Here is a 17,960-nt window from a genome sequence, read left to right as displayed (position 1 = left end):
TCTGATAAGTATTGTATACAGAAGTATGCCCCAAACCCTGTGTAACGGTTGTTAGTAATCTGCCTAGTAACAGCGTATCAAGTGTCTCTGGTACCCTTTCTTCCTCTTTGAAATACCATGGGATGTTTTTTAATGGAATGCTATATCAATGCAAACAATTATTGCAGCGTTTTTACTAAGCTGATATTGATACTGTATTTTCCCTTTTCTCAAAAGCATACTCCAAGATATCTGTTGATGTCCATTAATTTGATTACTGGTGTTATCTTAATACTCAATAGTCACCAGAGATACATCACACATGCTGTGGTTTCCCCTGATGGACATATTTGGATGGAGAAGGCATGCTTTTTACTGAATAAGATGAATTACAGCCCCACCTCTAATGTCCCCTTTAAGAGCAAAAACCGCCAGGTTTCAAATCAACCATGTTATCACATTGCTAAACATTCACTCCCTTGATCGCCAGTGCACTATGGATCCACAAGGTGCATTGCAAGAAGTAGCCAAAGCTTCTTTGAAGTCACCTCCCAAACCTGCAACCTGTACCACCTAGAAGAGCAAGGGCAGCAGCCCTATGGGAGAACCATCACCTACAAGTTCCCCTCCAAGTCACAGACCATTCTGACTTGGAACTATATCCCTGTTCCTTCATCGTCACTGGGTCAGAATCTTACAACTCCCTCCCTAACAGCAGTGTGCGGTGCACAGCATCACATGGGCTGCGGCAGTTCAAGAAGGTGGCTGACCACCACCTTCTCAAGGGCAATTGGGGATGGGCAATAAATGCTGGCCTGGCCAGCGATGCCCACATGCCACAGAGAAACATGATTCGGAGTGGGCCATCAGTACTGAGAGGAAATCCCACATATCACCACTCTGTGGCACTGCTTGATGGTGTTTACCTCCTCTGCAGTTTCTATCTTCCCACATCCTTTGTGCAGTAGGATTGTCAGATGATGTCATCTATTTTTATTTCACATATTTCGTTATATGTTTTAAATGCCCGTCTTCCTCAAAACTAATATTTCAGATGCCACCAAAAAAAACCTGCCAATTTGTTCCATTCCATTCTTATAAACTCCAGCCCGTTGTTTCTCTTTTTAAAATGCCACGTTCTCTCCTGGCATCTAAAGCAACTTTCTTCAAAATGAGTACTTTACAGGGTGTCGTTCACACTTTTGTGTTAAGTTGGAGGCTTGATTCAATGTGACTTAATCCACTCATTGTGATTGAATTAATTTCCCAACTGATGGCCCCTCCCCAGGTACCGCCTCTATTTGCATATCTCCGGGACCATTGCACTGATTGGTGACTCTATCCTCAATGGGGAAGCTCCCGGCTCATAGCCTGGAACAGCCCTGGGAAAGCAAGGGGCAGACTGACTGAAGGAGGCAAAAGTACAGCCAAGGGGAGCTGTTCTCTCGCACCCTGGATTACTGGTTGAAGGCTACAGCGCTCACATCGTAGATGAAAGAAGGGACTAGCCATCAGGACCAGAATCAAACCATGGAGAATCAGATCGCTCGTTGCAAGATTGTTGTGGTCGGGGATTCACAATGTGGAAAAACTACTTTATTACACGTATTTGCTAAAGACTGTTACCCCGAGGTAAATATTTATTTAGAATTCTTCACATACAGAGTCTAAAATTTGCACAGACCTTGTGAATTGAGTAATTCACAATTTGACTTAAGATCTCGTGTTCACATTACCTTAGAAAAGGATTGCAAAGAGAATAAGAGGGACTTTGTGCCAAGTTTTGTCTCAAATCTGTAGTTATTCAACCGGGAGCCGCGAAATAATATATGCCGGATCATCTCATTTCAAACGTAACCGATTTTAAAATTTAGATTCGCTAGCATTAAATTTACATTTACAGAATCCCTGAAAGCAATTCTGCTTGGGTCGCGAAAGTATTAACAGGATGAAAGCTTATGCTTTATTTTTAGATTGGGTTTTTAGATTTCCTTGCGCGTGTTTTCCCGAATGAATTTCCACTTTAAGAACAATCTGCAGCAAGTTTCTTTAAAATTACACGAGCATATTGTCCGATTAACTTTTAATTTTTCGTATTCAATTAATTTGCCATTGGCTTTTTGTATCAACCCTCAAAACATTCTTTAATGCTGATCTTTAATATATCACTTTGCATTCTTTTAATTCTAGAATTATGTCCCCACCGTGTTTGAGAATTACACGGCCAGTTTCGAAATTGACAAGCAAAGAATCGAACTGAATATGTGGGATACTTCAGGTGAGTTCTGTTTGAATAATGCTGCTGTGCCGGGTCCCTGCGCTGTATGGAAACACCGAGACCAACTGCGCGTTACTGCGTAAAATCCGGCGCAACACCTGGGACCCAGCTAGGTGGTGGTAGTTAGGTGGAGCAAAGAATGTGCAAATTCTAACTGCTGAGGTCCAGGGTAAAATTGCAGCATCATTGGCTGCGATCTCCCTTTCTGATAAAAACCGCGACGGAGGAAGCGTTGCAATCGCGATCGAGGCTTTGGAACGGGAACATGTCCAAAGCGTTTTATTCATTCGATGGTGATCAGACTGTTGGGGCAGATTGAGATTGAATGTGTCAGTGCGGAGAAGCGCCATATAGCAGGCGAACACGGGCAGCCAGGAAGGGATACTTGATTAATTTAGACACAAAAAACTTGGGGGATTTCGGATGGCGATGAGGTTGCTTCATGTTTTGAGTGGTCAACAACCATTAAACTCTCTTTCGAGTTATCACCAGTCACAGATTGCAACTCTTTCGAGTACAATCACAGTTCTTGGTTTTCCGGGAAACTCTTTCGAGTTACCAACAGTCACAGATTGCAACTCTTTCGAGTACAATCACAGTTCTTGGTTTTTCTGGGAGTGGGACATGAACCCACAACCCTCTGATTCAAAGGCGAGGGTGCTATGAACTGAGCCACAGCTGACACCTCATGAGGTTGCTTCAGTTGCACAGGCAGACCCTCTCTCCCAATGGGCGCTTGGAGCTTTATTCAGCACCTACTGCCTTGGTGATTTGGAAGAAATGTGTTACCCCGGTGCACAGCTCTCAAACGGACTCGTCTGTTTGTCCAGGGGGATTGACCGCTAACTTTATGCTACATCCCTCAAGAAACTCATTTTAAAGAGAATCTTTTATGAGAACTTTTCCTGTGTTGATGCTAACAAATCCATTGTGCGCTGTCATTACAAAAGGTCCTACACGTCTCTTTCTCGCCTCCCCCAGACAACAGGTTCATCAAACTCTGCGCGTGAAAACTTACAGAAAAGTTCAGTTACTGTTTTTGAAGTGACAGATCTTTGAGCCCTGGGGTACTGCAAAGATTTCAGATGTTCTATCCGCAAGTGCTAGCTGCCTCTCGGGCCTTTTCTATTGCAGCTCTGAGACTAGGCACTAGGAGGTGTTCGAATGACTGTCAGCAGCTCCTGATCTCTGACTGCCTCTTCCCCAATGAGAGCGTGGAATAGCGTGGCTGAGATGGGGAATAGTGGTTTCCCCTTTGAAGGTTAATCGGGCCCGCAACTTTGATGGAAAGATTTCAGAACGCTATCTGTGGGATTTTTTTTTAAAGTCTCCTTTTGGATCGTGAGCCACACTAACAAGATCACTTTTATTGCCCATCCCAAAGTTGCCCTGCGAGGGTCGTGGTGGGGACTTAATAGAAGTTTGATTAAACCTGACAGACCAACATTGATTTGGGCTGTGTCACCATTTTAACACCAAATCTTATTCTCTTCCTATTGTTACATTAGTTGTATTCTTCAATACAACATCTTGCATTTATATAGCGTCTTTAACTTAGTAAAATGTCCAAAGGTGCTTCACAGAAGTATTATGAAACAAAATTTGACACGGAATCATTTAAGTGGATAGTAGGATAGACAGCCCGAAGCTTGGTCAGAGATTGGTTTCAAAGAGCATCGTTAAGGGGCAGAGAGAGAGTTAGAAAGCTGGAGAGGTTTAAAGAGATAATTCCAGAGCTTGAGGTCTAAGCAGCTGAAGGCACTGCCACAAATGATGGAGCAAATAAAATCAGGGACCAAAGTGGATAAAATTGGAGGAGGGCAGTGATTTCGGAGCATTGTAGAGCTGGAGGAGGTTATAGAGATAGGGAAGGACAAGACCAATGAATGATATGAAAATGAGGATGAGAATTTTAAAATTGAGTCTCTGCTGGACTGGGAGCCAGGAGGTCAGTGTGCAAAGGAGTGATTGGTGAATGGGACTTGGCGTGAGCTAGGATATGAGCAGCAGAGATATAGGTGGCTTCAAGTTTATGTAGGGTGGAAGATGGGAGGTTGGCCAGGAGAACCTTGGAATAGTCAAGCCTAGAGGTAAGATGGGCATGGCTGAGGGTTTCAGTGGTAGATGAGCTGAGGTAGGCACAGATTCAGGAGATGTTATGGAGGTCAAAGTCTGTTTTTGTTTTCCATCCTATAAATCGTTGCTGTGCAGGAGCTTTGTTGGTAGTATTTATCTATTAAACCACAGAAAAGTTGTTTTAATGTACTGGTGCTCTGATAATAGCATGGGACATTCTGGCTGTCCAGCTTGCCATGTTGTTCAGTTGCTCTTTCAAGGGCCAATCTGGACCACTGCACTAACTTTCTATCTCTCGAATCCATGCTGAGGTAGGTGGGGAGTTTTGATTTGATTATGAAGTATCTACTTTGGATGCTGATTCAAATGTCCAACCAAATCACCTTATCTTCAGGTGAATAAATGGAGGTGATCTGATGGATTGGTCATATATTCACATGGCTATAATTAAATGGACCACGCTGCTTAACTTCCAGTGGGTTTTCTTTAAGTGTGATGGTAAAACGCAAGAGCTGGAAAGTGCATATATATTCTCATAATGTCGCTATTCACATGCTCCTCTTGCAATCTGAGGCTCTTGGCTTGGTGATCAATATATTAATATTGATTAATAAGCTAAATTTTGTCAGTCACTGTATTGCACCATGTAATGAAAATAGGAGAAAGCTGCAGTGGGATGAAAACCTACAACTGCAGATTCCCACACTGGACTAAAGTTTTAAAAAAGTGGCGCTGGCAGAAAAGCTGTGTTGCATCCGTTCCTAATTCGGAAACATAATCCTCCCTCTGCAAATTCTGAACCTTGGCGTCACCTATTCAGGATTTATTGATTTTACTTGTCTCTCCTCCTAATGCTTTCAATCTTGAGGGATGCCTTGCATTGTGGTCATTGGTCCTTCATCTTGGATTCTCAATAAATGATTTGAAAAAGCCATTTTTTCCTAAATTTAGTTTGCGGGGGGGTGGGGGGTGTGGAAACCATTGCATTATATATGTTGGTGGCAGAGTCAGTATATTAGCTGATTCCTATAGTGAAAACCTCTTTCCTTACAGATTACAGTAGCTCCTTTTAAAATTATAATTGCATTCTATGTTTATGTTAAGAGTAATAGCTATTTTTATTCCATGTGAGCTCGTGAATGCTTTTTTCCCTCCAGTGGCTGCTATTTAGAGCATCTCCTTATAAAAAGAGACCAGCAATCAGTGTTGTTGAACAGGAATTAGAACCCAGCAGAGGTCTCTTCCAGTCTAGCAGCTCCCTGCTGTCCCTTTCAGTCCTCTTTCCCACGTGCAGTATTGTCTGAAGCTACAATGCGCCTTTCCAAAGCCAAATTCCTGAATCAATAGTCTAAAGAGAGCTTGAAACCATTGCTTTCCCCGTGAGGATCATCTTTCATGTTTAAAGTGCCTGATATGTGTTGCACTGAAAGGGAAAGTTGCACTTCCCATGTTTTGCTTCTCTGTCTCCGAGGATTTTATTTTCAGGAAATATGAACTGCAAGGATTTGTATTGATTTACATAGATTCAGTGACCATAAAATCTGTTAGACCTTAAGAGGGAAAATACTATGTTACCCAGGCATGTTTAATAGGGTAAGTTAGGGCAGTTGTAATTGATTTATAAAGCAAGGTTCCAATTAAATGTAATAGATTTATAAAGGAACTCTACATCCTTTATTTTCAATAGTAGTCTTCAGTTAAACTAATTGCAACTAGGGTGTTATACCTGTTCCTGCCACAGACAGTTTTTGGTAGCACTTAGCAGTGACATATCAGTTTTTCAAACTTCCCTATTTAAAAAGTTAAATCATTGGATTAATAATGCGATTAAAGTTTTAAAGAAAAATAATCAGAATACGTAATTCTAGCTGTTCACTTCAAGGTAGGAGAAAGTTTTGTTCCCTAAAGTTTAAAAAAAATCTGAAACTTGTGCAGAAAATACTGGAAATGTGCAGCTGGACATTGAAAAGAGAAAAGATGGGTTAGTTCTGGCCAAGAATCTCTGACCTATACCCTGAACTGTCATTTTTATTTTCAGATGCTGATGGAGTGGCTGTGAATTTCTAGCATCTTCTATTTTTATTACGCTTTGATTTCGTGGTAGATTTCAAGAAAAGCATTTGATAACTGATGGCTTTGTATTCAATACAATGAATACTGTACAAATTTGCTATTATATGCTTCGCCACATACCATTCAGAATGATTTAAATACAATTATTGTTATAAATAGTGTGTCTTTTATTTTTAATGGATTTTTTTTAAATGACACATTCTTGCATAACTATTTCTTGAATCTTTATGCATTGTGATGAATCAAATCCAATTTTACATTTCAGGAATCTTTTTCTTAAAAAAAAAGGCTGAGCAAATTAAGTTAAATTAAAAATGTGGCACTGTAAGTTCGAAGCTCCACAGGGGAATTTGGAAAAAAAAATGGGACTGAGTTGTGCCTTTTTATAAAATGGGCAAATATTTGAATGTTTCCTCTCTCTGTAAATGATCGGAATATTTTGGAATAGGCCCTTGTCCCCTCACAGAAATCTATAGTGTGGGAACCTGTGGTTTCTGATAACAAATGTCCTCCCCCCTTCAGCAGGAGTGCTTGAGGAATGTTGATGAGATTTGGTACATGAATAGACTAGGGTTTAATTCTGACCTCTTGCTGGTTCCCAGGGACATAAGCACCCAGTGTTGATAGAAAATTCATTGACCGAAGATGCTATTAAACACTACTTTAATTTTGGTTCCATTTCACCTAACTTGTGTTGTCTTTAAATGAAAGACTTTAATGGTAGACTTTAAATGAAAAAAGTTGTTTCATTTCAAAAATCCAAAATCATACTGTAGCTTAGTTGAAATGATCAATGTTAAACTTGTGAAGGTTTTGCGAGAGGTCCATGCATTTTGAGCTGCAGTAACTTATCTGGGGACTGGCTGGGTTTTATAAGTTTTACTAATTCCTGTTTATCACAAAATCAATACAAATTTTTAAATTAAATTTCTAATGTGAAGTTAGAATAAGTTTTAGTATAAAATTGAAATGTCTTAGTTTGTCCAAAGAGCTGATTTTAGTCATATACTCGTTAAGTTTGCAACATTAAGTCTGTTTGGCTATAAGAAAGGAAAACAAGACCTGACAGCCATGTGCTTGGTTCTGGGTCTGTGCAGTTAGCTGGTGTTAGCCAGAAACAAACTAGGGATATTGCAATTGGCCATAGCATCCCTGAGACAGAGGGAAGTCAGAACTCTTTTTCCAAGTCACAATGCAATAATCTTACTGGAAAGAGTATGGATGTTAGACAGGCTAAGATCAGACTTTGCTGTCCTGTCATAGAATTGAATAGCACTTGCTCTATAGACTTGTGCATGAATAGTATACTTGAACAAAATATCTAAGAGCTACCAGAACCAGCGGAACCAAGTTTCAGCATAACTCATTGCTTACAGAAAAGGAGAAAATGGAGGAAACAAATGATGTCCCAAAATATACCAAACAAAATTATTTCAGTGTTTTGACTTTTTAACACAGCCTAACACAACATTTACACAAACTATTTAAAACATTTCTTCTAAATGTGTTGTTGGGTGGAATCTTGGTGAGGCCTTGGAGGCCTTGCCTGCCGGCTGGAGACCCAGCGAGAGACCCACATTGCCTCTTTTTGGGAAGGTCCACCAAACCACAAGCCGGTCAAGCAGTGCGGAGACCAGTGGTGGGCCTCCCCCTGTAATCAGGACCCCGGGGACGGAAGTCTCATCTACCAAGAGCTGTCGACCACTCAGATGCAGGCAGTTCTTGTGCTCAGCAGCGCCACTGGGTGGGGTGGGGGGTGGGGGGGAGCAGTGGCTGTTGCTGGAAGGACAGGCACTGGAGTCCCAGGATCACAGAGTGACCCAGACCACAGGTAAGTAATGTGGAGGTGGATCTCACAGGGTGGGGGCCTCAGGCAGGTTGGCAGGAAGGGCAGGGGCTGGCTCTCAGCGGACCCCTCCTTCCTGATATCCAGTGCCTGATCGAGAAACTTGACAAAGTGCTTTTGATCAAGGCGCCCGCACCCTCCCCCCACGCCCCAAACCTGCCCGGAGGTAACAAGCAGGCTGCACAGTTTTACCTTACGTGCAAGCTGCATGGCAATAGGCCTGCCCGCCTCTGGGTTAATGCCAGCGGTGGCGGGATGAGACCCTTAAGTGGCCATTAATGGGCAACTTAAGAGCCTCAATAGGTGGCAGGGTTGGAAGTTTGACCATGGGTCTTCCTGTCCAGAACTTATTTCTGGTGGAAGCAGGAAGGCGGCAGGGTTCCGCTACACTAACATCCTGCCTAGTTACACGCCCTTCCTGCTTTCAGGCTGGCCACCAGTGAGAGCACAAGATTCCGTCCCTTATTTCAATATTCTAATCACAAAGCTATTTATTTTTTCCAATGTGAGATTCACCAGACAATACTGCCCACAGGACAGACAGGCAACAAGCTTTCAAGTCTGCAAATGTTGCTTATCGATTCTCCGGACATAATTACCCTTCCATTCCTTCCCCCCATTCTCCCCTGTGGGCCTTGGCCGTCTCAAGGCTGAAACTGGGAATTCACTGGAGATGGGGAAATTGTATCTGATACCCTTTCACTCTGTGCAAACATACTACTGCCCACGGGATTATCACAGGCTGCTAATGTATCCTAACAATTTCTTAGAACGCAGGGAAATGCTAAAATTTCTGCGAGTCCATCAAAACTGTAGTATTTATCTTATTTTATTTTTGCTTTCTTCTTTTCACACGTGACAAGACTGACCTTGGTCCTGAAAGGTTGGTCATAAATTACACTGGGGGGGTCCATTGGGCAGTACTCAGGTTGTTACACTAGTAAGACAAAATGATGACCCTTGTTGGGGGCAAGGGTAACATTTTGTCCTGATGTGAAGGTGTTGCAATGCCTCATTGATGTAGTTATGTCAATGAGCTTCTCTGTTAGGCGGTTGTTCAGTTTACGTCACTGAGCTGCTCCACGACCCAATCCTGCCAGGACAAACTCTGTCGCTTTTTTTTTCCTTTTAAAAACCCAAACTAACTCCCACATGATTCCAACACAGTTCCATTCTGAGCTGGCTGTCTAAACAGAATATTGCAGGCCCATAAAGATTGAATTCTATTATTATTACAGCAACCACCCCACCCTCCACATTGCCGCTTATTTGAATTTATTTAATACATTTGATTGAAATTTTCACCTTTCAGGCAGCCAGCGCCGAGTGTGAACAGCCTGCCCTCAGAACAGATTTGTCCTGGATTCAGGGCAAAAGCTGCTTGTCAGCTTGACAACTTACAAAGGTCACAACCCCTTGATCCCTCCATGTGGCCTGCCTCTTTTTGAGGTCAGATGACAGACCAAGACTTTGGCCTCTTGATTAGCAAAGCCTATTAATTGACCAACGGATAGGCATGCAGATTAATAAAGAGGAAGCAAATCTGAGAACAATAGCTGGATTATTACCGCACAGGAAGCAGTACAAGCCATTTTGCCTCTTGCACAATCAATACTTCATTTACTGCACAAGGATTGTATTGTCTTTTAATGAATCATAGGCCTATGGCAGAGCCTAATGACACTCATGTCAATTTAAACAGCAATGCTCTCCAAACTCTGACCCAAACAGGAAATGTCATTCGGACAATACAACCTCTATTATTATGATTTTGGTAGGACCAATGAAGTTTCCACTGGCCTCATTATTTTCAAATGGAGTTGGAAGTCCTCTGGGCGTTCAGTGTCACTCACAAATCGCATAGTGTTAAAGCTTGTCCCTGTCAGATTGAAAGCAATGGATCAAGAATTCCTGTAGTTCACTATAGAGATGACTGTTGGCAGTATTAGCGGATGAATGCTTAACATATTTGTATAACATTCCTCTGTATCATACTTTAGTGAAGTATTAACTTGTACAAACAGATTGATGAATATGAACATATGTTAAGTGTTTGTCCGCTAATGTGGTTAACAGCCATTTCCAGTCTAACGTGTAGCAATATCGTAATTGTATTTGGGCGATGCTTATATTGATAAAAATGCCAAGCAGAGGAAACCTTCACAAAGATGTTTACAACAGTTGCACAGCAATCAGGAGACTTATTGTTCCAGTATGTAAGGCTAACTCTAGTGAGGACATGTTGTCAGGAAGTTGCAGGTGCACGACTGCTATTTTCTATCCATTGTAATCATTGGTGTTGGCAGGTGATTAGCGACCTTCAAAACATTCCCTTTCTTTTACACTGCAATCTGGAGAGAGGCCCAATTTAAAATAGAATTCAGAGAAAAGAAGGAAAAGAGCGAATGCTGGAAATCTGTAATTAAAAACAGAAAATGCTTCCGATGCTCAGCAGGTTAGTCAGCATCTAAAAGTGAAAGAGAAATGCTGGGTTAACGTGGAATCTGCTCTGCCTTTCAGGTGCTGATTCTTGGCTGCCAGGCTGTATGTTTATAACATTTTCTGTTTTACTTGAATTGAAATGCACTCAATTCTGAACTTTCACATTCTCTCGCTGTTCCTCTCCATGCTTAATTGCTTTACTGTGGCTGCATGGCCAAAAGGGGAGCAAAGATATCCCCAGTGCGTTGTTGAATGTACCATTTTATTTATTTATGAAAAGCTTTCTATGGATACATCTTACAATCAAAAGAAACTTGAGCATTAAAGCTAAATACAAATTATTCCAACAGATTGTACGTTTTGCTTTAGGATTTTGTGCGTTCCCTCGTTCCTGGGAGTATTAGATTGTTTTTACATTAAGAAATTAATGAGGCATTTCATTCCCCTAACCCAGGCAACCCTATCTCTCTCCACCTTGTGTTTGGATCAGCTGTAGTGATAGATGCACTATGAAGCCTAATGCATCTGTCGCTGTGTAATGTGCTGCCTGGGAACTTGGGTGTGAACCATAGGTGGCCCGGAAGGCACAGCTGCAGTGAAGTGTGCTAAGCTTGGCCCCATTCATTATGTTAGTCCTAGTGGGTTATCAAGCACTACTCCCCAGCAAGTTAATTGAAAGGGATTATGTCACTAACCAAGTTAAATTAAAGCCTAAAGTTCCCTTAAGTAAAACAAACAAGAATTTAAAAATTGCCTAGTTCTTCTTGCTGCAAAAAAAACAACTTTCATCAGAGCATAACAAGTGCATTTTGTCTTAATTTGTAGAATATTCTAAAATCAAGAGCTTTTCATCATTGAAAATGATGATGCAGGGAAGGTGATGGGATAAATGTTAATATTCCCTGTACATATCTTGCTTACCTGAACCATTTTATCATTGTTCTAGAATCCCATTTGATGCACTTCAAGCCCAAATTTTACGGCCTGAATTTTTCCCACCTTGGGGGGGCTTGGCGGGAGCAGACGGGGGCAGTCGGGGAGCAGGCGGGGGCAGTCGGGGAGCAGGCGGGGGCAGTCGGGGAGCAGGCGGGGGCAGTCGGGGAGCAGGCGGGGGCAGTCAGGGGGCAGTCGGGGAGCAGGCGGGGGCAGTCGGGGAGCAGGCGGGGGCAGTCGGGGAGCAGGCGGGGGCAGTCGGGCAGCCGACTGCCGCCCGCGATCAGCTCCGCACCGCGATTTCACGTGGGCGGACCAATTAAGGCCTGCCCTGCATGGATCACGAGCGGTAGCGCTACCTGTGCAGGCAGGGGGAGGAGGGAGAGTCGGGTCTAGCGCGCAGTTCGTGCCTGCGTGCGAAAGAGCGCTTCAGTCTCCCTGAGGCACGGAGCTGACCTATGACTTTTATTTTGCTTAGCACCTTCATAATAGAATACTTATTATAAGAAGAGGGCAATTATACCATAAAATTAGGTAGAGTTCCTTAAAGAACAACAGCAGGAACATCTACTTAGATCATTTAATGAATCACGGAGATTGAAGTGCTTTTTAAAAAAGCAAATAAAGTCATTAAAAATTTTAATGAAACATGTCCCCTCATGTGACTGTGTCACGAGACGGGACATGTTTTTATTTTCAAAATAAAGGTTTTATTTAATTAGTATAAGCTTTAGAAAGCCTCATCCCGCTTGTGGATGAGGCGTCATAAAAAATACAAAGGCCACTTGGCCTTTTCGTCTGCCCGCCTAACGTTAGGTTGGACGGGCAGCGTAAATTTCAAGTTAACTAGGTCCTTAATAGGCCTTCCATTTATTGGCGGACGTGCAGTCGACTCAGGCACGCGCCCGCCGAATGAAATATCGCCCGAGTGCGTGATGACGTCGGGACACATGCCCGATGTCATCGTGCGTCATATTACATTCCAGCGTGTTGGGCGTGCACCCGCATGGTGAAGATAAAATTCTGCTCTATGACTTTTATTTTGCTTAGCACCTTCAAAATAGAATACTTATTATAAGAAGAGGGCAATTATACCATAAAATTAGGTAGAGTTCCTTAAAGAACAACAGCAGGAACATCTACTTAGATCATTTAATGAATCATCACTGAAGTGATTGAAATATTTTTGGAGTACTTTATCACTTTAGATCCCTCTATTATTGTCTTCTCATTGATATCTTCCATACAGTAGAACAAACTGTACATATCATCCTAATGTCTAGCATCTGTGCTCCTTCATGGTTGTCAGTAAATATACTGCTATTGGTGAAATGGGGAGAATGTCAATCGGATTGCTGTCACAACCCCCTTCTCCTGATTCTGGACCGTAACCCCACCAAGTTCTGAGTGAAGTAGCATTGAGTTAATTCTAGCAACAAAACCTCCTGTAAACAGGCTGTCTCTCTTGACACTTTTAGATTCTAATTAGCTAGAACTGAAAATGTGCAGCAATAGTCCTCGTTCAAGTTGTATAGAGTTTGTAAATGTGGAGTGACTATTCTAATTTGTGGATGCTGGGTTGAGAGACAATTAGCAGTGTGGGTATTTGCTTCAGGCTGATATCAATGGGTCAAGATGAATCTGTCATTTTCAGTTCAAAGTAAAACACTCATGTGCTGCCAACTACCAGCATGAAAACTGACGCTGAGCAGAAGACAATGTCAAATATTATGGGCAGAATTTTGCCCTTGGCGGGCGGGCTCGGTGGGGGCGGTCAGGAAGTCGCCCGCCGCCCGCGATTGGGACTGGACCGCGATTTCATGCTGGCGGGCCAATTAAGGGCCGCCCAGCATGAAACGCGTGTGGCGGCACTCGGCGCTGACTCGGCGCTGCCTGTGCAGGGGAGAGGAGGGCGAGTGTGCTGAGTGCAACCTTCGCACAGAGCTGCCTCAGGGAGATGAAGCATTGTTAAAAGAAGAAAACGAGGAAATTAAAAATGCAATAAAACACGCCCCCTCATGTGACTCTGTCACATGGGCAGGGGCCATGTTATTAATTCCATTTTAAAACTTTTATTTTATTTTTATTTGCTTTTGGAAACCTCATCCTGCCCGTGGATGAGGTGTCCAAAAAAATGCAAAGGCTGCTTGGCCTTTTCGCCTGCCCACCAACCAATACGTTGGACGGGCAGCGAAAGATTTAAGTTAATTGACAATTTAATGGCCTTACTCCCTCTAGCCCTGCACATCTTTTCAATTCAGATAATTATCCAATTCCCTTTTTGAAAGCCACAATTGAATCTGCCTCCACCACTCTGAGGCAGTGCATTCTAGATCCTAACCACTCGCTGGAAAAACGTTTTTCCTAATATCGCCTTTTGTTCTTTAGCTTTAAGGCAGCTTAAGTCCTCTGGCTCAAACCTGGAGAAATGAAAATAAACACCCTTAGTGGGAGCAGCTTCAGCTTCTTGTGCCAGTGATGCTCTTAAGTTATAAAGCTCAGCATTGTTCGGTGATTTATTTTCCCAACATGTCACTGTGAGACACATGCACTTCAGCTAAAAAATGCTGCACTGGAGATTTAGAATGCTTTAGCATTTCAGAATCCCATGAGAATGAGAACACTGCAACCAATTCTCTCTATATATAGCGCGGCCTGGGAAAAGTGGAAAGCTCACTATTTTACTGAAGTCACCATTAGGATTTAATAACTGTGCTGACATCGGTGACGGGGAGGGAGGGGATTTTCCAGCCCCACCCCCTGCTGGGACGGTCCGTTCCCCTCCCGAAAGTCAACGGATTCTTAGCTGAGCCGCCAAATCTCCCTGTAGCTGGTCCCGCCATGACGGGGCCGGAAAACCCAGGTCATGGGCAATTGTGAGGAGACTTAACCGTTAAAACTTTCGTGCCATCGGGTTACTTGGGGCATTTGGAACATTGGTGAGTTCGTGCAGCCACTTTGGAGTGCGAAGACAGGGCTTTGAAAAAAAAATGTTAAAAAAAATTGCCTTTCCTCCCGTTGAAAGCAATCTGCTCGCAAAGTGATTGATTCCCCTTTTCCCAGGCTCACAGACATTAAAAATCAATAAAGAAATCGTAATGAAGCACAGCCAGATACATCTTTTTTTTCAGGCGATCTCATTTGTTATTTTTTAATTAAATATAAATGTGAAGATAATGATAACCCATTCAGTGACTCTGTGACTTGTGCTCACAGTTCCCCTAAATCAGAAGGACTCAAAAAGACAGGCCTAAATCTGGAGCTGACATCTTTTTCTCTGTTCAAATCCGGATGGTTTATTAAGGTTTGCTGCTGCTTGGGCATGCTTAATTTTACACTTGCGTTTGTTTAAAGAGCTTCACATGCTAAAAAATTGAATGGATGAAGCGTTTATTGCTCATCCCCAATTGCTCTTGAGGACTGAGTGGCTTGCTAGGCCATTTAAGAGTCAACCACATTGCTGTGAGCCTAGAGTCACATGAAGGCCAGATTTCCTTCCCTAGAGGGCATTAATGAACCAGATGGGTTTTTACAACAATTGGCTTCATGGTCATTAGACTTCTAACTCCAGATTTTTTACTGAATTCAAATTTCACCATCTGCCATGGTAGGATTCAAACCCAGGTCCCCAATGCATTACCCTAAATCTCTGGATTACTAGTCCAGTGACAATACCACTACACCACTGTCTCCTATGGATGCTAACCTTTACTCTGTGTGCACCTCCTGAGCACATGGGTGTTAAAGTGAGCTAGAAATGTAGGTCAAGTAAGTGGCCTCTTCAGGAAGCAACTGCTTGGCCTAATGAGCTAATTAAATGGTAAACATTACTGTGGGGTGTGCAATTTCTGTGAGAACCGTGGGGAGAGTGCAGAGAGTGTGAAGCAGGATTTATGGATCAGCCTCTGTAAATCGCTGAGGGCACAGCGCAGAGCTATCTGCAGATTGGAGGGACAATTCACCACTGCCCAGTTACTGAGAGGCCATCACAGAGGACCTTAGCCCATAGTCACCAGGAGAGCCTGAAGGGTACACGGAAAAAAAGTGCCAGCCTTGAAGAAAAATGTAAAGTTGAGAAACAGGAAAGAGCGTGAATGAATGTAGCCTGTCATATGTGAAGATTCCCATATATTAAGTAGTCGTTGATGACAATCAAAGATAATTGCAGGCGTCAGATATGGTTGCTTGGAGTACATTAGATTACTTAACTCAAATTTATCAGTCACATTCTGCAAGTGCAACACAAAGGAATGTAAAGAATATGGCGCAGCATCAAAAAAGGAGAGCCTTGAATGAAGTAGATGTGAACAATTGAAGCCTATTTTATTTCCACATACAGCTGACAATTACATATATTCAACCAATCTCAAATGCTCTCATCAACTTTCCATGGTTTTTATGTGTAGTTTACCTCAAGATCACAAGTTGTTATGGAATGGGGAAAAGCATTTTAGTATTGCTGAAAGAAGAGGAGTACTTTCAAAGCTTTTCATCTTGCCCTCATCACAAGAATACCAAATCTCAAAGGGGACAACAATTTATTCTGCAGAGATGAGGGTACTGATTGGTTGGCACATAGACTCTGATTAGGTCGAGGCATTGCCATGGAGAATGCATGAAGGAACAGTTAATTGCCAAGCTATTGTTTAATATAAAAGCAAAATGCTGCGGATGCTGGAACTCTGAAATAACACAGAAAATGCTGGAAAATCTCAGCAGGTCTGGCAACATCTGTGGAGAGAGAAACAGAGTTAAATATTTAATACTATAAGCTATTGTTTAAATTCAAACCAGGAAGGATGACTCTGGTCAAGGAATTGCCATGAGGAATGAACCAGGGAATTGCTGTCCCCCAAGCTTTTGCTTAGTTGTGTGGACAAGTTCCTTCTTTTTGCAAAGTATAGGGCCCTGTGTGTGAATATATGTAGCGTCTAGCCCATGTTAGTGAGCCATACTGAGACTATCAAATTGGTTATTAGTGTAATTCTTAACACAATCAGGATGGTTTAGTAAGTGTTGTCCAAGTAAAACCCATTTTATTCACTCATCTGGAAAGATCCTTAAATTCCTCCATTTCAGCGTCAAATTGTTTTTGGAAGGTTATTCTGTACACCGATCACTAGTTGGGGACTGTGTTTTCAACCGGAAAACCAGCAATCAGCAATTAAAAATCAAATGGGCCCTTTTTGGGCATCTCATTGATATCGAGGATGCAATTTTTGAGTGGGCCTGTAAACGGACAAAGCCTGCCTTCAGGAACTTCCAGGAGTTTGCTTGAGTATGCAGATCAGGGTTCTATGCCAGCTGTAGGACCCAGATTTCAATGTTACGGTACAAAGGCAGAGTGTACAGAGTGCAGACCTCTTTTGTATCAGGCATTGAACAGTCTAAGCAAGGGACTACTGGATGTCTGTCATAAAATGGACCAGCAAACTTTTAACTTTTTATTTTGTCAAGGCCAGGAGAAGAAGGACCGTTCCTTTTAGGCCCCTCAAAATACTCGGCCAAGCTAACTTTAAATTAAAGTAATAAGCTAGATTTATAATTCCATTCTGTTGTCTATCTCATTTAACCTCTACAGGATCACCTTGCCGTCACCTCATCCCCAAATGAAAAAGCCTACATTTGTCCAGTCTTTCCTTATTACTTCAATTTTTGATATTAAGGGTTATTCTTGTGTCCATTCTTTGCATGCCTTCCTTATTTTTCAGCAACCAGAACTGCCCACAGTATTCACAGGACTCTGAACAGAGTCCATATGACTATTCTGCTGTTTAGATTGCACAGCTGAAAATCATTTGTTTGTTCAATGTGTTTTTATCTTCTCTGTGCAGAAGGCACAGAGCACAGATGGATGGAAGAACCCAGCAGGTCTAACACTTAACACGTGCATTAACTGTAACAGGAATTACCTCCTGTGCCAGTTGTTCCTAGAAATATTTAAATTGCTGGACTGAGCACTGCATTTAATGAACTTGTTAACAGATGCTACGATGATATTGTAATGTGCAGTGAAGTGAATCTTTGACTATCACAGCCTGTCGACCTCACCAGAATGTCATTATGCACCTCTGATCCAGATATTAGACTAGGTTGGATAATAACCAGAGAAAATTTTTGGCTTGTTCTATGACTCACAAATGTACGCTTTGACTGGCTGTCTCTTGCACATAATGGCAGCAAGGTCATCACCACCTCAAATTGTTTACATGTAAGAAAACTACTAGGACATTTCTGTATTGCAAAATGTTTAGTTATTTGTTTGATGGAGATTAAGAAATAGGTTTTCAGAAACCATTTCCTACCTGAATCCAACTTTCAGTTGCAGAATTG

The 17,960-nt window shown here is 42.3% G+C and overlaps 1 protein-coding gene across 1 annotated transcript in view; it reads left to right on the top strand.

The window, feature by feature from the left end:
• Window positions 1-1,366: 1,366 nt before the first annotated feature.
• Window positions 1,367-17,960, top strand: part of rnd2 (Rho family GTPase 2) — a 77,933-nt gene continuing 61,339 nt past the window's right edge. Inside the window, exons 1-2 of the mRNA XM_078529724.1 lie at window positions 1,367-1,611; window positions 2,170-2,257. Of these exons, the coding sequence (XP_078385850.1) occupies window positions 1,471-1,611; window positions 2,170-2,257 (229 nt within the window). The 5' untranslated portion in view covers window positions 1,367-1,470. The remainder of the gene's footprint in view (window positions 1,612-2,169; window positions 2,258-17,960) is intronic.

Source organism: Cetorhinus maximus, chromosome 25, assembly GCF_964194155.1.
Source record: "Cetorhinus maximus chromosome 25, sCetMax3.hap1.1, whole genome shotgun sequence".
Taxonomy (NCBI): Eukaryota; Metazoa; Chordata; class Chondrichthyes; order Lamniformes; family Cetorhinidae; genus Cetorhinus; species Cetorhinus maximus.
This window is presented reverse-complemented; position numbering and strand designations above follow the sequence as displayed.